Source organism: Zootermopsis nevadensis, unplaced genomic scaffold (assembly GCF_977971745.1).
Source record: "Zootermopsis nevadensis isolate Lab colony 2312 unplaced genomic scaffold, Znev_1.0 Znev_ptg000027l, whole genome shotgun sequence".
NCBI classification, from domain to species: Eukaryota; Metazoa; Arthropoda; class Insecta; order Blattodea; family Termopsidae; genus Zootermopsis; species Zootermopsis nevadensis.
Window position 1 is genome coordinate 5,289,267 of NW_028259159.1, and position 24,092 is coordinate 5,313,358.

The 24,092-nt window shown below is 36.5% G+C and overlaps 1 protein-coding gene across 4 annotated transcripts; it reads right to left on the reverse strand.

Moving 5' to 3' along the window:
• Positions 1 to 679: 679 nt before the first annotated feature.
• LOC110834587 (DBF4-CDC7 kinase regulatory subunit chiffon) lies at positions 680 to 23,964 on the reverse strand. 4 transcript variants are annotated; one of them, XM_022073905.2, is made up of 9 exons: positions 23,102 to 23,964; positions 22,856 to 22,971; positions 19,371 to 19,601; positions 18,942 to 19,055; positions 18,045 to 18,166; positions 16,176 to 16,367; positions 14,813 to 15,064; positions 9,332 to 9,593; positions 680 to 7,992 (listed from the first exon to the last, which is right to left on the reverse strand). In XM_022073905.2, exons 1-9 carry the CDS (start codon positions 23,142 to 23,144, stop codon positions 4,600 to 4,602), a joined length of 4,725 nt encoding a protein of 1,574 aa, XP_021929597.2. In that variant the 5' UTR covers positions 23,145 to 23,964; the 3' UTR covers positions 680 to 4,599. The 4 variants fall into 4 exon arrangements, with proteins under 4 accessions (XP_021929597.2, XP_021929627.2, XP_021929607.2 ...); XM_022073935.2 differs by lacking the exons at positions 22,856 to 22,971; positions 23,102 to 23,964 and adding an exon at positions 22,747 to 22,766; XM_022073915.2 differs by lacking the exons at positions 22,856 to 22,971; positions 23,102 to 23,964 and adding an exon at positions 21,111 to 21,188.
• Between the last annotated feature and the right edge of the window lie 128 nt (positions 23,965 to 24,092).

The following is a 24,092-nucleotide window of genomic DNA, read 5'->3' on the forward strand; positions in this document are numbered from 1 at the left end:
TTAAGTCCTAACACAAAAGCACTATTCAAACAAAACTCCACAGTACACAACACACCTCACTTCCACAGCCAACCTTCTATACTGGTGTTTTTAAAAGAACACCTGTCCTTGTCAGGCTGTGAACCATAAGAAGTGCCTTCTAGAATCCTTTTCCAGTAGCTTCAATGGTAGAAATGATAGAGAAAAAATTATGAAGCCCCTCAATATCCAAACTTCTGTACCCTCCTCTCATACTCTTTGTTTCACCTACTGCAGGTTTTGGGTAAAAATAAAAGTATACTAATTCATAGCTAACAAAGAACTTTACCATCATTTGCATGGCAGCTTCTATTGTAGATCCCCAAATATAAAGTTCTGTCAAAATAAGTACTTTCAGAAACAAACAAATTAAAGAGATGAACTACCTATATGCACCCACTTCATACTGGGAGAAGGCAAGGTAAGACCACTGTAAATATGGAACCACCTGTGAAATGAGGTATCGTATGTTCACTATAAACCTTCACTTACAGAAGAAACTAAATATTCTGGGCATTGTCACGATTTCCTGTAGCTGCCTGTGTGCGGAAGTCTGATCGTAGGTGTCCAGCTTCAAACGTCACATACACGAGGGATGCAGGGAAAAGAATCTTGCACAGGGGCGGTATGTTGGATTGAATTTCAAAAGAAAAATTCAAGCTGAAAGTAAAATCTTCTATTAGAAGAAATTTTGTAATGAATATATCATTTCCAGTTTGTAAACAATTTTCCTTGTACAGACATTACCAGTCTATGTAATTAAATAATATTTAAAGTACAAATATTAATTTCATTTTGAAATGAATCATGACATAATACTAACTACAATACAATACATCTGTCACACTGGATGGTATAATTTTGCACTGGAGACAGGAGAGGGAAGTTGGTTGCAATATTTACACTATATAAACTTACAATATTACATCTCGGAGAACCTACGATACACTTCCCGTTTACATGTTAAATTAGGTTCAGTATAGCAGATAAGAGAAAATAAAACTGTAGGAGGTAAAAATATAACAGCAGAAATATGATTAATAGAAACTCTTTTTTCAATACAAATTACATTATTAACTTATAAAATATTGTTTTGGAAATACATTAAAAGATGATTGTGTAATTACAAAATAATAATAATTACATTTGCAAACAATCATGTTATATGTGTAAATATAATTTATGGAACAATGACTGTAAAGCAAACAGAACAGAGGAAACATTTTGCCCACACTACAATACCATGAAAGTTGTTGGGGAACACGGCAGGTAATTAAAATTAATCACCATACAACCAGCAAATTACTAATGTTTGAGTATTCAAATTTAGAGAAAATACAGAAATTAAGACATAAAATATTCAAATCTGGAAAATGTATAAATAAAATTAAAATATAAACTGAAGCCAACACCAACTTCTTCATGCACAAAAAGTGTCTATACACTTCAAATGATAAAATTCAACTAACTGAGGTAACTTCTGAAAGCCCCTTAGGAACTATTTACAATTAGACATGACACCAGGTTCTTTGGTTTCAATAACTATAAGTTTCTACCACAAATAAAGTTAATATTTCAAATGTTTCTGATTCACTAAAACTTACATGAATTGAAATAAGTCAGTTTTGTTAAGTTTGTACTAATAGTGGCACTAGACTCTGCAGCTATTCTAGCTAAATATTCTTCCATAACCACCACAAACTTTACCGTCAGAATGAAGACAAACATTAAAAGTAATTTACCAGTTGCAACAGCAATCACACCACAATGTTGATTTGATCTTTTCATGGCGTAAGTACAAATATGGCTATCTTCTGGGTTGTAGCACCATGTAGTATAGTAGACATTTACCAATGTTTCAAAGGTCCTTGCTGCCTCCATCACCAGGAATCACTGGTAAACTGCTACCAGACTACAATGCAGAAGACAGCCATTTTTGTTACTGTTTCAGATGATTTCAAAGTTAATGATAATGGGACAAAGTAAACAAAAATATTTCTTAATAAATAAACAAATGTTATTAGTAAAAATATTTGCGATTCTTGTGCACAGCATATCTAAAAAAATTCACTGGGCAAAGTTCACATACAATATTAAAAACTTCAGTTCCCACCTCCAAAAAACTGCATCAAGCCTTCATTACCAACAACAAAATGACAGTGAAAACACTGTGAATTCTGGGAACCAAAATAAACCAATACAGACATTTTGTGAGTGACATACCGACTATGAGTGTTTAGTTAGTGATACCCACTGTTAATACTATCCTGTGAAGACTTAAATAAATTTGAAAGGCTTCAGAATACAGAAATGTTGGTTATTCTGCAGAAGAAATAAGAACAATTTTCATGATTTACAGTGTGAAGATGCATCACACTGCACACTTTTTGACTAATCTGTTCATTGCTTCTTTGGTGAGTCTCTTTCATTTGCAGGCTTCATAACACTGACTTTATAAGTCTACAGAGAGGTATTTTATGCAATGCCACCTCATTCGTTTCATGCTAAATTTATAGACACTGAACTAGAACAAATTTCTAGAATTCTTTTTGCGAAAAAAAGCCTGTTACATCCTAAAAATATGGGATCTTTTAGCAACAGACATGAATTACATTCTTAAGACTGTAAACAATTAATATGCCTAATTATTGAAGGATGACATGTAGAAAGGAAACAAAATGAAAGGATGATACACAAGAGAGCTTATTTAAGAGTTTGTCAGTGTCAATGAATTATTCATGTGGATGAAAACAATAAAATAGCTACAAGAGAAATTGGGAATGAAAATATTAACAGAACTAAACTGGACAGGGTTCGGCAATTAATGATAAACCAGTCATAATTAAAGAAAAAAATTCGAAATCAGATGTGTTAAATATGCCATCAACAAAAGGCACTTAAATTGAATGCAAACACACCTGAAATTTAATACATTACATTTATCAGCAAGAAACACAAATTACACCTAGCACCCAATTTGCACTGTGGCTAGTTTCCAGTAAACACACCCTGAAATACTAGTTGTTACAACAAAATAACTGAAATATCATAGGTACTTTCTGGCATTAAAATATTTTATATTGAAATTTTGAACAAAATCCAAAATTATTTAATAAACAAGAACACGGGAAAAATAAATTAACGAAAGGAAAATACAAGTGCTGAAGAGTAGCCATTCTTAGTGTCTTTCCTAATCTACTGTAGAGCCCGAATAATAGCTGATTATAACGTAGTGTAGCATGTGGTACTGCTGGGAATTCTAGCAACAGGAACTGTTTTCTATTTATCCACGCTACAGTAATGAAAGACTCAAACTGGGGCCTGCATGTAGTAACACACTGGCTGAATATTAACGTATTCATTATATTAATACATTATCAGTACACTGGATTTATGCTTCACTTCAGAATACACCATTTCAGAGTTGGTTATCAGATAACATGTGAAACTGCCTTCCAAATTCTAATTCAAACCGAATGTGATGGGAAAGCAGCATGATTTCAATATAGAGTTTTATTTTTTGAAAAGTTGTGTGAGAGATAGGGAGACATTTCTCAAAATCCTGATTAGGAAAGGGATGGTATGTAGCACAGGCAGACTGTCCGATGTAACAATGTGCGACAGACTCGAAAGATGAAACGAAACACCTCACACTGTGAAAGTCTGCGAGACGATGATCTAGCCGAAACCAAAGCCATTTTGTGTGTCGGATTAATATCACAATAAAATATAAAAATAAACATGCACAGTTCTGTTCTAAAACTTACAAGGTATAACATCATCCAGCTGATTTTACTTTCATTATTTAAAAGATGAATGAAACTATGTGCATGGCCCAGGCTCCTAAAGAGTGAATAATATTACCACAAGGCACCAAAATGTAGGAAAATGTTCATATTCTCTTTGGGATTTCACATTATGGCCCCATATGAAATTTCCATTATGGAATAATTTACACAATAACACAACCACATGCGACATGCAATATGTATGCTGCTGGCAGTAATAAAAACAAAAATTCTTCTTTCACCATTACCAGATTTATATAGAACGGCAACTAAGATGCAACCAATTTTGAAGAAAATATATCAGCATCCAATGGTGTGAGAGGTACCACTAAATCTTTCGAATAACACGTTCTTCCAAACATTTCTCTAGCTTATATGCCTGTAAAGATGAGACCTGAACAGTACATAATATACTTCAATGTTTTTTTTTTTTAAAAAAAATCAAATTGGATCCATACTCACCATTTCAGATGCAATCATGAGCATTTCAATATGTAAAATGATCTGTTAATAATTCAAAGAAACAAGCTATCAGGATACAACAGCATGTCAACATTTATCAAACATTTTAAACTCTTTGCTGCAAGGCGAATGTTGGGAGTTGCATAATGCAATACGTCATGCCATATGCTCCTACATGCAATGTGGTTTATGTTTCCTCTATTCAGTTCATTTCAAACCTGTTTGTTCACCTTTCTTTATGCCCTATTTTTATTTATATATATATATAATTTAATGACATATTTTAAAAAATGAACACAAAGAATGATTTGTAGGGGATGGCATGTCAAGATCACCTCCGTTTCCGTGCAGACCACATGCTCCACTGCATGCCTGAACGGGGTATACATTTGCGTGGAGATGCTCTTCTCTTGGAAGGAGAAGGCCCAAGCCTTTTGAAGCCATCATTTGATAGTGACGGACTCCTTTTTGAAACAGGAACAGAAGTGCCAGGCGACGAGGAAGACAGAGAAGAGCTTCGTAATCGACGATTGTTGGAGATTCCAGCAACCAAGTATGACGAGGAAGAAGATGAGATTGGCAAACTGGCTACCATAACACCAGCGATATCGGGTATCTTGGTGACCCTGACGCACGGCTGGAACTCCAATGAGCTGTGTCCACCACTTGATTCCAAACTGTCTGTCCTTGATACAATAGACACATGCTTTTCTTGGATAACTGAAGGTTCACTAGCAGAATTCTTAACCACTTTACCCCCATCACATTCCTTACAATCCCCCACTCTATCAGACTTTTCATCAAATTCATTATGACACCCAACTGTTTCAACTGTTCCTATCTTGACCCTATCACAACCACCCTTAATCACTTCACTTGCAATAACAATTTTTTCCTCAGCTGAAGAGTGCAATTTATCTGACACATTCACAAACTTCCCGTGTGCATCGTCACCAGACAAAACTCTCTCATCAACCCTATTTAGTTTATTTACTAGCCTTCTTTTTCCTCTCTGTTTTTCTGCTGGCCAACCTGTAAGATTTTTCTTACGTTTCCTCTTCCTTCCATGTATTCGCACGATCCTTCCTTCAGGGCCATCTGAAAATGTTACAGTCTCACACGTCGATGAAGCTCCACATTCCGAACTATTGCATGATGATTCACCCAGAAGTGATGGATTAGTCAAGCATCCTACAGGGTCCTTGTTTAATACTGGAGGCTCGTCCATGCATCGACATGTGGAAAACTCATCTAGGAGAGTTACAACATCCATTTTAGGCCCGCCACGGCAACGATGTTCATCATGTTCAACTGAGCTCACTACAAATTGTTCGACACTTAGCTCATCTAGCACCATGGGATCTATTTCCAAATGTTCATTCTGTTTACTCAAGTGTAACTCTACCTTCTTTGCTTTAGAAGGACACTTTCTATTTTGATGCGGATAAACATTTTTCTTCCCAATGTGTGGTTTACGGTTCTTATTATCTGTAAGTTTCTGGGATACAGATGTTTCCTGTTTTAATTCATCACCACTTGCATCAATGTCACTGCCACTAACTTCTTCCCCTTCACTCCCCAAAGTTAACATTCTGTCGATGTTTCTTGCAATCTCGTGAAGGTCTGCATCTGATTCTGACTTGAAGTCTGAATTTACTGCTGGTACTACTGAAACAGATCTGACTGACAGTGCCACCTCAGGACAAGTGAAAGGTGCATCTATACTGACACTGGGTGCATCTCTACTGGTATTGTCTTCTTCAGCAGAATTGTTAAAAGCAGTTTCAGATTTCTGTGTCTCTTCTTTGGGCCTGCCTGGCTCTTTCCTTCTTCTGTGATGCATTAAACTTGACAAAATTGCCAAGGTTGAAGCATGACATCTGGGAGACTTCCTAGGCTTTTTGTCTAGCAAGTGAGCAAATCTGTTACGTCTTCTCCTCATTAAACCAGAAGGTCCAGCTACACCTCCTGAGCAACCACTGCCAGATGCAAGACCTTCTGATGAAGGCAATTCATAAGGTAAAAGAAATGGTTTCCAGTAACAGGAGTCACTCATACAGGAATAAGCATAGAATTCTTCCCCTTCATCTTGCCGTGTGTACGTCTGATACCAGGGCTCACTTTGTGGAACAACTTCAAATGAAAAATGTAGTTTCTCCATAGTTGACGGCAACTCACTTTCCATCGCCTCTCTTACATTTGATTCATCGCGTTCTTCCTTCTTCCTGTCATCCCCTTTCTCCAGTTTCTTGCCATTCTTACTTTCATTTTCTTCAACAACCTTCTGTTTGGATTCTTCTTGGGTATGAACTATTTTCTGCTTCTCATTTGTTACTTCATTGCTACATGTTACAACTTTGGAATGTAACAGTGCACATTCCAAAGTGGCTTTGCCCCCTTTAGAAACCAATTCCAGCTTTGAGCAACTTGATGCACTACCTGCAAGCCTGTTTCCACTATTATCTTTGTTGTTAGAGACAGCCTTTACTTCAACAGGAGCCACACTTGGGGGAAGTATGCTTCCTTGAAAACGAAGTCGAGAACCAGGTATTTCAAATTTGTAATAATCCAAATTGTCATGTATGAAGGCTTCGGCGTGAGTGCGTCTCTTCCTCTTTCGCCTAGTTGCGCCGTTGGTATCGCAACTGCTGGCCAGACTGCAGGTGTCCATGGAGCACACTGAACTCTCATCACAGTGCAACATGTTACATGCATTCCCATCTTCACCATCAATCTTCAAATGCACTACATGTGTGGTGTTTGGATGCTCTCCTGTGCCACCTTCATCTTCCTTTGCATTCTTTTTGTAGTCACTCGCCCGCTTTCCACTGGTCTCATCAAACACACTTTCCTTCTTAAAATTTTTATTAAACTTACGTTTGCCTTCTTCCTCTTCCTCTTCCTCGGATGATTCAGTAGGGCTGTCATGTCGTACTGGTTCGCCAAACATGAAGCTTTCTGCTTCATCACTTAGTAATGTAAGTTCACTTCTCCTTACCCTCTGAAATTTCACAGAAACTATTTCTTCCATCTTAGTTCCTTCTCGACCCTGTTCCCCATTACACTTTAAGTCATTCGAAGATTTCTGAATAAAATTTGATTCCACCTTCTCTTCTTTCACTTCTGTTTTCATAGGCATCTCAATATCTCTTTGGATTGGGAAATAACCACTTGATCGCAGCTTACTGTTCTTTAACTCTATCTTGTAATATGCTTTATTGTCCTCTATTAATTTTTCCTCCACAGATAAACGTTTCCTTCTAATCACCTGACCATTTCCACCCTGGCACAACAAAGGTTTTGTCTCCTCCTTAACAACTGGACCTGTCTTGGATTTGTCTTCATTACTAGCGAGAGGGATGTCGCGAGAGGTACGGGCAGGTTGTGGATCAGCAGAAGTGTGGCCCAGGCGGGTCCGTGCAGGATTGCCCTCATCTTCTGCAGTTGTTCCCAGCAGGCTACTGGGCAGCCATAGTTGCCCACGTGAGCGCAGGTGATGACCTGAGTCACTACATGTTGGAGACAGCTGCTGCTGTTGCTGCTGCAGGGAAGGAGAGGAGCTACTACAGAATGAAGCGGATGCTCGCCTCACTCGCTGGGGTCTGCTGCCACCTCCTCCTTGCAACTCCCACTGCTCACGTCGCACAACGTTCCCAGAGATAGGGCCTTTCATTCCACCATGCCTTGTGCCATAGCAGTGGCTCCAGATGCCATTGCACTGTACCTACATGCAAATTACAGTTAAATCTCACTACTACATCTTACAACAAAATATATATAAGGACAGAGCCATATTAAGAACAAAATCAGTATTTTTCCTGAATAACCTCTTTCAGAACATAGAACTTCTCATCCAATGTGAACTGTTTATTGCTTGTTTTTTATATGAACCATTCATTTTATTTCCAAGGCTGCCTTTTCGACTCAGTCTCGGCTGCTGATGATAACACAGTGTCAAGTGACGACTGTTTCTTTAACTAACTCCATGGAAGTCTTTTCTGAGAACCTGATAGTAAACTCAGCTAGTCAAGACATCTTCACCATTTATTAAACCCCAAAGGTTCATTATCGTGCTCACAAGAGTTCATGACCAGTCCTCATCCTCAGCCACATGAATCCAGTCCACATACACCAACCATATTTTTCTAAGATCAATTTTTAATATTTTCTTCTCATGTAAGCCTAGGTCTATATACTGTGAATGCATTTTTCATTTCTGTCATGCACAATATGTTCAGTGCAAAGTACAAATTATGGCATTCCTCCTTGTAAAATTTTCTGTTTCTCCTTATCATTTCAACCCTCTAAAGTCTAAACATCCTCCTGAAGACCCTGTTGTCAAACATCCAGTGAGATGCAATGCCATGAACAGGCATGTTACAGTTTAGTAACAGTGACGACATACTGGTGATAAAAGTATTCACGTTCCTTAGACATTCCTCTACACTCCAGACTTTCAATGATTCAGATGTGATCACTGTGCTCTGTAAAATACTCTTTAATTTTAAAAACATTGTAAGTAAAAAATATAACAACATGGGCAAGTTAAAAGTTTATAGTTTAGATGCGTCATGTTTGTGTTTACAATTTATATATATATTTATTCTTCAAGTCTATACACAAACCATTTTAAATATTGATGTTAAAAATTAAAATTGATATAAATATTCTGCGCTATTCATCGTTTCCTCGATGTTACAATATTGCGCTATATATTACAACATGTTTCGATGCAAAAGAATCAGAAGATCAAAGGAACACCCACAACAGTAACCTACAATCTACAATTAGTGAAAAGCGTGCATTAAAAAATATAGAATAGTTTTAAAAATAAAAACCTGAAGATGATGCTAAGACATCGAAACATGTTGTAATATATAGTGCAATATTGTAACATCGAGGAAACGATGAATAGCGCAGAATATTTATATCAATTTTAATTTTTAACATCAATATTTAAAATGGTTTGTGTATAGACTTGAAGAATAAATATATATATAAAGTTAAAAGTTATAAAAAACAATATTCTATCCAATATGACAGTCCACCACTGTATCACGTACCTCTAAGCTCTCCTTCTGCTGAAGCAACATTTTACTTTTTTCTTCAAGAGAAGACTTCACACCTGAGGCTGAACGAGTGGCATGATGTCCGTTTATGTTGGAGACTGGAGATGGCTTCTTTGATGTTGGAGAAAGCAGTTCATTTCCTTTCCAGACAACAGGGGAGGAGATGGTTGTTGAGGTATCAAGCGAAAGAGAATGCAGCTTCACTATGCTGCGCATAGAACGGCGACTGTTGCCACTCAACTCGGCTGGGCAAGGGCTGTAACAAGTGACAAAGTCTTTCAGTCATAAATTTCTCTTTAATTCCTGGAAATAAATTAATGTTTAGGTTTACCAAAGCAATTACAGGAAATTTAATAAAAACCTGTTCTTTGCACACAGTCACTGAATACCCGCCAAGGGTATTTTGTCATATTTTAGGTTTGGTACAAGTAAATGAGAAACTGCCTGTAAACAACATAATATTAATTAGGAGCCTCTTTGTATTCATGCCCTATTACAAAACACATTATGGCAACTGCATGAGACACTTTCCTATTTAACTGTGATAAAAGTATTAACAGAAGGTAAATGTATCGTGTTCATAAACATTACCTACAAATTTAGAAAAGTACTTTTATTTCTGGTCAACCCCTTGATGTACGATAATAAATCTGACTTGTGAGCGTAGCGGAAATCCAGTGAAATAATTCACAAGATTGATCCACATATCTTTTCTGAAAAGGCTTGCACTTAAGGTATTTAAATAGGATTTTGAAGCCAAGTATAATAAGAATAAAAGAAGGTACAAAGAGTTGCAAATTCTAAATGTGATTGTGACTTTGGGATCATGACAGGCAGAATTTATGCATAAAGGTACACGACACAATTTTGTAATTCGTAACATCTGCTAGCACAGAAGAATTTAAATGACAATCAGCAACCTCCTTGTTTATATACAGAGGTGAAATCTTTATCATCTGTTATTATAAGCTATGAAGCTTAGAAGAGCAAGTAGGAAGCAAGTCTTTCCAGGGTAGTACTATTTTTGCAGAATAGTAATAAATTTAAAATTACCATTTGATTTTTTCTAGTTAGTTAATTCATGCACCTGACACCCTCTATCATTCCATCTTTCTTTACTATATAGCATACATGATGTTTGTTTAATGCTCTCAGACATCCCACCTGCTAGGATGCAACATTAATACTTTGGCACCAAAATATGACTGTCCTTTGTTCTAAGATCCTGTGGCTACTTAAACCTTCCAATTGACACTTTCTGCTGAAGAGATTATCAGATACCCAGGTTCTCATGTACCTTACAATAAAGGTTACTCACAATCAAGACCAATGTCACTCAATAAATTACCTTTAGTTTTAACTTTTAAATAGGTTTTACTCCACATATGATCATTTTGTACTACTGAAATTTTGTTTATAAACTTCGAAAGGTACACGAGATCTACACACAGTGTGGAACTATGGAACAATCATGGTGTCCACATAGTGCAACAGTAATATAGTATCTTTAAACTAGGTCATGACAACATATCAAGATACATCAATTAGCAACAACTTGGCTGTTACGATGCTGAAAGGTGTAGATATAATAGGCAATATTCAATAAGCGCTTTTATTTTTTATGTGCGCAAGGCTTATAAAGTTCTCCACGAGTGGCCAGTAAAAGAGGAACAGAAATTCTATCAACTCTAAATATCAGACGTGGAGAATTATACCAACTTTTGAAATATGAATACCTGCAGCCATTAAACTAGCATAACTATCATTCTTTTGTGAATCTAGTGTAAACTGTCAGTAAGACAAATACGCCGTTTCCGTACTAAAGAATACATACCAATTTAATTAACCCTTCAACCCATTAGCCCGAGAGTGTACTTGCCGTTTGCAGGCACCAAGACAAATCGTCATTGCCGTGTTATCGGTTGGACTTTCGCTGTACTATTTGGACCACGAGACCTTGAAACATTGTACTTCCCATTTCTTCCATCTGTTCGTTCATACATATGACTGCACACGAGTTATTTCCTTTGTTTTTTCGACACTGACACTGTATCAACCAGTAAGTAACATGGCGCATCCTACCCTTTCGCATGGTCTGAATTATGAAAAGTTTTACAGGAACCTGTTAACAGAAACATTAAAATTTTTGATAGTGGGAGTTAATTAGATAGTGATGATGATGAAAAGAGTGTTATGGTTGAAAAACCATCACATAGTGAGGACACAGATGACAAGTTAGTGAGTGATCTGCTTTTGAAATTACCATGAATGCAGCAAATGCAAGTGGGAGAAACTTGACAATTCATCTGTCACAAATTTCTTACTAACAGGCCATTTGAATACTACTAGCATAAGTGGATATTTAAATACTGCCTTGAAGGGTTAAAACTACTGTGCTGTAAATGACAACATTAAATTAACCTACCTTTGACTACGAAGGCAATTTTACCTTTCCAGTAACAAATCAAAAATTCATTCAAGAAGATATTAAGACCAGATGTAATTCAGCAAAACCTTGCTAACATTCAGTTTGAGAATTTCTAGTATGTTGTTTTCTGCCAGTGTAAAACTTGGTACAACTGAGACAAAAATATAGACTGAAGGATTTGAGAACAGGGTACTCAGAGAAATATCCTGACCTAAGAGGGAAGAAATAATAGGAGGCCGGAGAATATTGCATAATGAGACGGTTCATAGTTTTTTACCCTTCACTAAACACCGTAAAGACGATCTAACCAAGGAGGATGAGAATGGAGGGTGAAAATGTAGAAACCTATTAGCTGTGTGTGTTAATTTTACAAGCAGCATTTGGAAAAGTAAATGCTCACAGACACACAGAAAGAACAGAAGGTCAATTTGTTATTAGAATATCTTTGACAAAAGCCTATCTCATTTCCATTTCAGGAATGCTCTTTATGGTCATTACATTCTACTGTTGGGCTTGAGCGCGACCTTTCATTTTTCTGCTAGACTGCCGCAGTATGCCCGACATCTCTTTCTCCTGCTACTCCAATTTCCTGCTTAAACGCTCTAAGTATTATGCAGTGTTCCCATGTTCTGCATCTTAAAAACTACTTACTGTATCCATGACGATTACTGGTTGGCAGAAAAGAGTTATATACAAAGAATGTTTAAGTTGGCATAAGCTAAAATTGCAAATGGCACGGAAAATACGTGTAACAATGACTTACGGAAAAGGTAGAAATGAGTGAGGTTTCAGGAAGAAACAATGCACATTAAAGGGATTACCACATTCCTTAAAATTTGGCAATGCCTGGTAGAAATACAAATAATGTAACAAGTATATATTTTCAAATTCAAAATTAATCTAAAACCAGGTCTCCATTCTAATGAAAAACATTAGAAAATATCCCAAAGTTCAATTCGGTGCCATGTCAGAGAATATTCAAAACAAATGTACAGCTTCAGCCGAAACACAAAATAAACAGTGCTGTAAAAACTTCGCAGGGTTTACCTACCCAGTTGCTGAGAAGAAGTTAGTGATCGCTTGTGCTAAGATGTCATCTGCAGCCAATCAGATGATGCTGATGTCGGGTAAATGCAGACCTTGATACAGTAAAAATAAATATGTACGAGTGTTTGTTGTGTACTATAAAGCGTGTCAGGTCGTTCCAACTCCACTGAAATTTAATGGATATACCGTTTTCCATTTTAATTTTATACAAAAGAAAAAAAAATTCTTTAACACTCAACAACAAACACAATAATACGCTCATAAGGGTTTTCTTTCCAGAATACATATTCATGGTATATACCATTCAGTATATTCTTTTTCCAAATATTTAAGGTGGATGATCTGTATACACACATCATTCAGACACAGTTCTTTTGAAAATGAAAAAGTATAAATATACACCTTACTAACTAGTACAGCTTGCTAGTTCTTAGAAAGCACACCACCTGTTCTCGTTTGAGAGTTTGTTGATTTATCAACAAGGAGACATGGTCTTGTTATGTGAAGAACCTTACTAAAACTTTTGTTGTTAATGAGACTTGATAACATGAAAATGACATGTCACAGAAGACCTCTAAATAGCAACAACCTATACTGAATGCAGACTGGTGAAAAATGAGTGATGCGGTATATAAGCTCTTCACAAAGCCTGTTCTTCCCAAACAATGACAACCAATCAAACTTGCAAGAAAAACTGAAATTCATTACATGCTTGGGGGGGGGGGGGGGGGGGGGAGGAGAGAGAGAGAGAAAAAGAGGAATATGGGAACAAACAGGGACACAAAATTAAATCTTTCATAACAGTAATTTCTTAGGACCCATAATACAATAGTGACAGTACTGATCTCCTGTTTGTTGTAAGTCAGGCCACTACAGCATTAGTAAACACCAAAGTCACAGATGCACTTATCCAGTAACACATTAATAGTGACAAGCCAACATTTCAGAACAAGAAAAAAGTTCTTCTGTTTTCCTTTACAGAAACTTCTTCACTGACTTCAGTCGAGAAATAAACTGTCAGCCACTTCATCTGCATCAAGTGACATTAATTATGTGCATTATATTGTGCCCAAACTTGACACAAACTCAAATGAACCCCACGCTACAGAATCCTTCTTGAGAAGTTGGTCTGTTCTGGTTAAAAATGTGCCTATATTTTATGGAACTTTAAGGTTTATTACCACACTCACTAGAGCCCACCACCAGTTCAAACTTATCATACAATGATTACTTGTATGTCAACTTGTTTTAAAGCATGGGTGCTGCTTAAATTTTAATAAATACAATAAATAATTTTTATTATACCTCTAAGAGAGCAACTTAAGCTGTAATAAAATCAGATTGGAAAAATAATCTCTGACATGCAACAGAAATAGAAAATTTACACTGTCTGTAACTGTAATAAAAAATGTAACACCTCAAAACTACACGTATTATAACTGCAGTTTTCTCCAGACTGACAATCTCAAATTTCTTACTGTGCTGTTGTAGTTGTTAAGTAATTTAAGTTAATGTCAGATTAACTGACAGCATCTGAAAGATGCCATATATCAAACCAAACGAAACTTCATTGGTTCGACCTGACAAAAAGCTGCATAAAATACAAAGTTCTTCATTACACAGCATTTCTCATTCCATCATTCCTTGCTTACATGAACAGAAATTTGGATGATTCGATAAACTGTTCGGTAAGACAACAGGCATTTTTCTAATCTACGACTGTTCTTATATCGATTATATTCCTATGAACATACACATAGAATCTTGCTGAATGGATGTAATTCCCAAAACAAGTTCGCCAAATTTTGCATAACGTTACTACAAGTTGATCACAGTGACACATACAATTAGTGCAGATGATGACAGAAATTAAAGAGAAAGAGAAAAAAAAACCCTCTGCATACTGATCTTCATCTCGGAGAAAACTGCAAGTCAATACAGTGAACAGTCTCGAAGCTCTGTTCATTATATCTGAATATAAGACACATTAGGCCAAGTACCTCATTTGGTTTGCTCCATTAAGCTTAAGGAAAGTGTCCATCGCTGGCCCTTGACTGATGAGCTGATCCAGTGAGTTAAAGCTGTTCTTGTTGCCTACAACTTGTACATGGTGATCACTTTGTACATGTCTGTTCTGATCTGCGTAGGTTAACTGACATATTTCACAGTAGCCAGACACAATGGCAGAGTTCCGTAACGCTACTGCCGCATCATTCCCTCGCTGAAAACGACTCCGAGCCTTACGAGTCATTCTGAAAAACCGAGCTACATTTCATAAAATAATACTGCATTCAAAGGGTCATCAAATGGAACACATCAAAAGATCTCCTTGTTTGTCACCTGCACTCAATACGGGCTGTTAAGATGCATTTGCGCACTTTGCATTAGTGAAATCAGCACCTCCAAGCTCATCAATTTGAGAAATAACTTCGCTTCATCTGTCATATAACTTAAAAGAGAATAATATACATGCAGTAATGAATTAGAAAGGATTTAAAAGGAAGCAATCATCCCAGCACTTCAGTCAGTGAGAAAGCCATAGGTTGAAAAATAAATCTGGGGCCTTCAAACTAAATATATTATTATATATGGTGTATAATAAAGAAAAATCTCAACATGATAAAATTAGAACATGACAATTTTTTTAAATTTCGTTACAGACTGCACAGGCAGGTTACTATAATGTCTTTAGAACATTAATGGAAACAAAAGTTGCGTAGTTAATCTAATCTCACATTTTAATCCACTGAAAATTTTGTCATATTATTATATATTAATTTCTTAAACAATTGCTACAGTCTACATAAAATCACTGTATGATGAAACAAACAACACTCGTAACAACACATGTCATCTTAAGACCTTGTGGGAAGCCTATGGAAATCTAGGGCATTCCATTCAAGGAAAAACAATGAAACTTATTCACATCACTTGATTTTATTAGTGTAGTAAAATACACGTGATTAGAATAGACTCAATTCAGATTGGAGAACAAGAAATGTATGCAAAATTTTAATGAAAAGTGTAAGAGAAAAGTAGCCTCTTTAAAATACCATGAGGTTATGAGAACAATATTAAGCCAAAACTTATGGAAATAGGTAGATATGATAGGAGGTAAATATAATACTGTTTTTATATCCAATGCCAAGCTTTGACTAAATCTTCAAGGTTCAAGAACCAGGAGTTTCACCATAAAAATAATACTGAATTGATTTTTTTTTTTTTTTTTGGGGGGGGGAGCACTCCACACATACAGTTCTACATTAAATATTACTTTACTGAACTTACAATAACCCACTGTCAATTTTGACATGATATGACAAACATAAAATTTAACACATACAAAATTGGAAAGAAACAAACCTTGGGGTCTCCAAAGGATGTTTTGTGGACCGTGCTGCATCATTTGCTTCTTTTCCTTCTTCTGTTTGTTTTCCTGTACATCGGTCTTTCTTATCTGACACTTTAGGAGGACTGAATGCACAACCTCCTGGTTCAAAGTCCAAGTTAATAGTTGGCCACACTGACAGTTCCTTATACAATGGCCTGGAATTCCTGTTGAAGTGGAATAAAGCATGAATTTCACTTTCCTTTCATCTGAAGACAAAATGAAAAAAAATCAAGTGATGCCATTCTTCAACCAATACTGCTAATGGAGCTCCAATATTTCTTCACTCTAAACAATCAAATAAATCCAAAACTCGGACACAAATGCAAACTTTTTACAGCTGTCTGCAGTATATGCTTACACATAAAATTCACATTTTCATTTTCAACCAGCTTACACACTGACATATACAGACAGGATCACACTGTCTGCAAATTCTTAGGCTGCATGGGAAAGAAAGAAGAAAAAAGGGGGGGGGGGGGGGTAAGAAAGGAAGAACAGCAAACTGTACTCCCATACTTATACAATACAACACACAATATGAAACGGCTAAATGACACGGCAAATGTGTCATATATATAAAAGTAATAATGTCTCGCCGTCACAGATTTCTATTATGAAACTGAAACTATATATATATATATATATATATATATATATATATATATATATATATATATATGATGTGACGTTTTCACTGCAGTGAAAATGTAGACTAGTATTCTCCTTGCCACAGCACAGTCGCAGCTACTAACAGTGGCGTTACAAAAATCACAAACTAATCCATGTCAGTGTATATTTTTATCAAGTACTACTCTGAAAACAAAATTGCTGACCTGCAAATAAAAAGTATTTGTACAAAAAAAGTCAAAACAATGAATAGGTAGAGCAGCCTCAATACAGACCTCCACAGGTAGAATGAGACTGGAAAGGTGTAATCCATACCTGAATACACAGACGTTCTTTGCAAATTCTAAATTATTAATAACAAATTCCATCAGTTATCTTACTCAGACAACTTTAATTTCCAATAATACAAATCATAAATCAATATCACTGTCATAAGGAATATTAGCTCTGTGGTAGCACGCTGCTCTCGTATACATGGGGGTCACAGGATCAAATCTTCAAGTCCAATGTTTTTCTCTAATGCAGCCATTTTGTTACCTTACACTATACAAAGGACAACTTATCCAAAATTTAGTATTTTCCAAAAATCTATAAAAACACATCATTTTATGGCCCTGCTGCAAGTGGAGCTACCGTCAATCCAACCTCACAAGTTTGTTCACATCTTCTTCTTCTATGGCTCTCCGGTCCGTGGCCTCCTCAGTTCTCCTCTTCCATTTGGTCCTCTGTTAGGTCTGTCTGTCCGAGGCTTTGATCAAGGTTTCGAAGCGTCTTCCTTTTTATGGTGCAAGGTTGTTAGCCTTGCGACCAACCCCCAACCTGGAGGACCAGGGTACCTGTCTTAGTCTGACCTCTCCCCCTCGATCAATCTGGCTAGGGAGGCCCTACCAGTAGCTCTTGGGGTCACTGAGGTTCTCAAGCCCCACCACCACGACAAGGTGCAGGTTTATTTAATGCACATCACGCAAAGAACACATAATACAAGGATCAGTGTCCTACATATGAAGGGACGAGAAGTAGGAAGAGAGAAAAAACTGTTGTTTACATGCATCCTAATTTAACATACTGTGATCTCTCCTTACCTAAGTTTCAATTTACTAGGCTCTTATATTGCCGTACATTTTTAGTTTTCATCATCATATTTTACCTTAAGTCTGTATTATACAACCTGGAACATTTGTATCTTTTTAAGAGCTTCAAATAAATGTACTTGCCTGTTAATGCTTTCAATCTTAATAAAAGGTGCCCTTAATCCAGTGGAAGATAATTTTATTTTATCACAAGACGATGATCTTTTCAAATATTTCTCACAAATTTTATCCAACCACCTGAGAATCTGAAATACACAAAAGTTCACATTAGTAAATTACAAGCTCAGAACAAAATGTTATCAGTCCCAAATTCCCCAACAGGTGTCAGAATCTTACACTCCATAGCAAAGCAAGTATTTGCAATATGTTTGCACTCTATAGGACATAGAAAGTGGAAAATATTCATGATCCCATGCAGCATCCTGAAACTGAACTCACCGAAGGTATATCTGTGGCCAGACAAACGCATAAGATTTGTGCTATTGGTATTGAATTTGAAGAGAAATAGTTTAGTTAATTTGTAATTTGTCTCGTGATAACAAAAGATTGTGTCCCATCAGATCTGTAACTAATGTGTCTCTACCTCACCTCTTGCTAACACCAGAATTTGTTGTTTCACTCCCCCCCCCCCCCCCCCCCCAATATTATCTTTCCTTTTACTTCCCTTCATAAATGGAATGGACAATCTGTCTACCAACTGAGAAGTTTGGCATGAACTGCAATGAGAAATGCTGACTGACCAAGTTAACATGAAATATTTTCCTCTGAACTGCAACTTAATCATAAACTTCATCTTATGATATTAAATTTTTCTTCCCAATTTGGAAAGACGTTTTATTAGCGACAGTCATTTTACAACTTCTCTCTTCAGTTCTCACAATATATAAAATAGTGTGTATAACAATATAAGGACATTTTTCTTTTTGAGACATCAGAAGAAAAAAGTCAACTCAACTGGCAAGACTTAAACCCCTGAATTACTATGTACATTTATCCTTATTTGATGACTGTAAAACCTACTTTCTCTAGAGGCCATATGGGAATACTCCAGCGAGCAGCATTATCTAGTGGATCAACTGTGCATTGTTGTGGCTGTAGCTTGGCCCTCTCCAGCATTGCCTCCGCTCGAGTCTTCTGTATCAGATAATAGAGTCAAGTTAATGATACATATTTTAATTTGTGTTACAAATGCAGACGTCCATCACTGAAGAGTATAACTACGTCAAAACACCGTGGAGAGATGTCACTGGATCGCCAGTGTATATTAAAGCTACAGCATTAAATCATCAAAATTTATGAAAATAAAAGTTATATGACTCTGGAAAACATGGAAGAAAAACCTTTTTGACAATTCTTAATGAAAATAATATTAAAGTTGTTGGTTTATGTTTCAAGAGAACACAGCTGATTGAACTTCCAGTGAGACCGAAATGTCAACAAACAACTTACAGATCTCTTCTTTCCCCCCCTTCTCAATCCATCTCCTGGTGAGTCAAGTGTGGCTGGAGATTCGTTGGAACACTGCCCACCGAGAGGAGTCAAGGAAGATGATGGAATAGCACCATATTTTGGTGTGCTGCCACTAACAGAGCCACCACTTGCAGCTGTGCCAGCACTGGTCCAATGTGGCCGATCTGTCACTACATAGTTCACTTCCTTTACCAGAAACCATTCAACTGTCTGCAACAGATAGAAACAGTTAATGTGTCTTTAAACCAATAAAAGAAAGTTGGGGTGATTAAATTAAGAAGCACACAGTTACATAGACAATATACACAAAGCTAAAGTTGTCCCTGGTGTTCCACTAACCACCATGCCATGCAGACATATCAGGGAGTAGATGCTTAGCTCCACACATTCTTGATCTTGGCACTACTACATAGCAATGTGTGACCATCTTCTTAACCAGGTTGCTTTACCCCCGAGAAAGAAACCCTCGTACCCACTGGACAAGGGGTGGATGTGACCCAGAGCTGATCTGGACATTGTACCACAGAGAAAATTCAAGATGGGCAATCATCATATTCTAAATATAATTTGTATCAGTACCACAACATGCCAGGGAACGATTAAAAATATCAACAGGAGTGGCCAAAAAAAGGAACAGCAGCCACTTCAAACACAACATGTAAACATGAACTGCGTGCTTCATGATATTCAGAATGGTGCCTTACTTCAAAAAACCATGTTCCAGATATGATGTGCTACCAATACCTTTGCATGACTATCCACTGTCTGTAAATTAAAATTTACATTTCCCAGATTCACTCTGTCTTTGTCACCATGCAAGAATGCACCTACCCTATGGGGCACATTATACAAACCTAGTCTTTAACACTGGATGCACAGCCAATCGCCACAACACATTCAATTCTAAAAAAACATACAATAATAATGTCCTAACAAAGTATCATAATAATTGAAAGGAACATTTTAATACTGTTTTATGACTACTCTAAACCTCTTACATCTAATTCTATCATTGCTGTATTCATAGTATATACAAAGTCAAGAGACGAAAAGTATGACAAATGTATGTGTTTGAAGGATCTTCATCAACATTTCAACACTGGATACAATTCTCAATGTGCATACCACTCTGAACCACATGCACCACCCCACAATAAAAACTGCAATATTTCCCAAATGAATGCACATATATGATCTCAATACAAAGAAATGATATATACTGGTAGCCTCATGAGTTGAATCTGATACTTTATCATCACATTTTCCTATCAGTTTGTCGTTTAGGCTATGTAACACATCAAACACAACAGCTGAGTTCAATAATATACAACCTCATGTACAAACACTTAAAAAAACTGAGAGGTAAACATTGTGGAACAACTGTCTTTGCTAAAGGTTAAAAATAATGGATGTTCAAGGTGACTTTAAAACATTTTTACAGCTACAAAATACTTCTTTATATATGGGATGTACCAAGTACTTGAGATGGTGTCATTTAGATAGCTATCTTCATAATAGTTTGTAAACAACAGTAAATAGGTCTTAGACCCGCCTCCCCGATACGTACACAATTGCAGTTTTTGTCATCTTAAATTAGCCTCAGACACCCAAAGACGCGTAATTTAATAACACACAATGCAATTTCTATTCCCCAATTAGGATTTTAACATTTTCGAAGCCACTTTAAGTAATTTCAATCCATTAATAAATTAACTTTACCAAAGCTGTCACACAAAATGGCTTTATTCTATTCCGTTACAAACGCTTTCCAAAAGACGGCAGCATAATCGCTGGAAATAAAGATGGCGGCAGCTCAGCTAAGCCTTTTAGTATGTATTGGTTGTTGCTCCCTCCTCCAAAAACATCAATCAATGCGCGACGTTCAATTTTGCGACGTCGACGCACAAAGAACTTTTAATAATGTACAAAATCACTGTAAATCAATGCAGGAATAAAAAGCATATCACATATCCCGATGCAAGTGCAAGAAACTGCAACTACCTAGTACTTCTACATCTGCAAATAACACCTGTAACGCCATTGGATGGACGAAAATGGAATTCTAAACGAAATGTAGTAATTTGTGTTTATCAGACAAATGTATTATGTCGGTCGACTTCACACATATACATCGTTGTATTGGGAAGGTTGATTAACATTCAATGGTCTCTCAGGGATGGGAGGAACTGGCATGCCATTCCAATGTTACAACACCAACTAGTCCATCCACTTTGCATTTGATTGTAAAAAGCACTAATAAGGGAACACAATCCTCAGTCACCCACCAAATAAATAGCAAATTTTAAAGAACAGCACAAGAAACATGTTAGTTATACAAATACTTTTCAATTTATGTGACAACTGTGTTCAAAAGAATAGTCGCAGAGGGTGATATCACATAAATACAAAAAATCCCTTTCCCCTCACACTCCTCAGTCACCCTTAAAAATACTTTACCCCCCTCCTCACTGGATAAGCCAGTAAACAATTCACATTACGAAAGTGCTATTATTTAAATCAATCTAAATTACTTTAGTATGCTCAAATTAAATTGCATTTTTTAAAACATGCAAATAATGAGGAGTACCTGTACCAAAACTACGGGTTTGGAATGCTTCAGATAACACTATTAGCATGTACTAGACATTAACTGAATAGACCAAAGTTCCAGCATTCTGCAATTACTAATTATTAGTTTCTTTAAAAATGAAAGTCTGATAATTCAACATAACCCCAAAAGACAAATTTGAAATTTATGAGCTTTTTTATTGTTTCATCAGTCCCTCTAGGTAAACGCTAGGATAATACCTTAAATTAGGCCATGACAACTTCCTTCCACATCCTTTTCATTTCATTACTCACTATCATCCTCTCATCAGACACTATATGGTCTAGATATTGAAAGCATCATTAAATGAACTATAAATGAATAAAAGAGTTCAATAAATTAATGTCTTGGATGATTCTCTAGAAACCAATCTTCAGCAAAGGTTCTCAATGGATCCAAAAATAGTGGAAGCAGTCATGCAGCTCACTGTACACTTTCCTTGAAACTAGACATGTAGAGAGCGTACCATTTAATGTGGAACCTGCCACGGCAGTATGCTGCAGCAGCAGTGAGGCAACTACCATGAAATGAATTAGTCACAGTGCTGAACATAGTTGTTGCATACTTGTTCAGTAAAGATTTTCATAAAAATGAATAATATACTCTGAAAAATAAACAGCAAAGATATCAAAGCACCAATCTAAACCTAGTCAGTATTGCAATGCCCACATTAGTGATCCATGGTTAAAAACAGAAATTCCTTTGTCTCAGACCCAACAACTCAGTAAAAATACACTAATACAATACCTAATTTACACTGAATACCACATAGAACAATATTCCTCTGATACTATTACGATACATTTCTCAGCCTGGAACTGAGAAGCATCAATACAAACAAAACATGTATGCTTACTGCTCCTAGTGACTTCAGTTTCTGTTCGAGGTTACTTGAAGCAATGTGATTTTTTAGATCCAAGTAGAATTTCTTGTTCAGTAAAGGTTTGGCACCACTGCATTTCTGACTTCGACCTGAAATGGATGATGAGTAATTTAGGCAGTGTACTACAGCAGTTAAAAATTGAAGTAATGGTTTACTTATATGACACATTCACATGACAAAATTATTTGGTACATGAAACATAAGACAATTACAACCTACCTTCTTTTTCCTTCTGCCTGTCTGTTTTGGAAGTTGATAACATTCCTTCATGTAAACACAGACTTTCAACACAGAAAATAACCAAGCTGTTTACACACGCCAGTTCGACGTAGGTTACATAATAAATATTCCAAAGTGCGCATTTTGTGTGACTAACAATTTTACATTATTCATACCGTAATAGTTGCACAGGCATCCCTACTTCCATTACATCGTATGGCCAAACTGACCCGCAAGAGAATAGGTCAATTACAACCGCCCGTATGAAGCTTTCATGACACAGAAAATAACGGCTCAAGAAATAAAATTGTTTCTAAAATATACTCTTTATCTACTGTAGCTTCTGTGTGACACGTAAATAGCGTCTTAACCATGCATAATTCACATCAATCATTCAAATAGTCGTTTGCACACATTTCTCCACCACGATCCCACCACAACAAACACCATCACTCACAGTGGCACGCTCTGGCGGCATTGCGTTATATATAGAATACACAACACGATCAGAATGATATTGATTTTAAGCTAAACATCACTCACTCCCAGCTGTTCAGTGAAGCGTTTCATGTTGTTAGTCACTGCTATTCACAAATGCCGAAGAATAAAGTCAAATTTCTATTAGCAAAGTCATCATCAACACCGCTGTATCACACTTCCCGTCTAGACATTTACCGCCAAAATTTCAAATAACACAGCACAAATAATTTAATGAAGATCGCTTAGCGCAATTCAGGAGTTATTTAAAATTGTAAGCATACCGGAAGTATGAAAGCGGGAAATTTAAACATAAAGTTGTTTTCATGCCGTTCCTTTCTGATATAAATTCGTCGCAACACAATAAATAAATCAAAATTAAGTTGATATGCACAATCGATTGTTGGTTTAATTCCCCCCCACCCAAGGGTTTTGTGTGAATAAAATTGTGATATATTGCATTCTCCTGTTTCAAACTGCTAACAGCTAGCACAATTCAAGTACATAAATCTTC

Bases quoted from the DNA above. Each gene is read 5' to 3' on its own strand.
- LOC110834587 (XM_022073905.2), bottom strand. From the start codon at position 23,144: ATGTTATCAACTTCCAAAACAGACAGGCAGAAGGAAAAAGAAG. The intron at 19,602-22,855 runs GTAAGCATACAT...TATCTGTTGCAG, and splicing joins AACTGAAGTCACTAGGAGCA to ACAGTTGAATGGTTTCTGGT. The intron at 7,993-9,331 runs GTACGTGATACA...ATTTGCATGTAG, and splicing joins AGCAGAAGGAGAGCTTAGAG to GTACAGTGCAATGGCATCTG.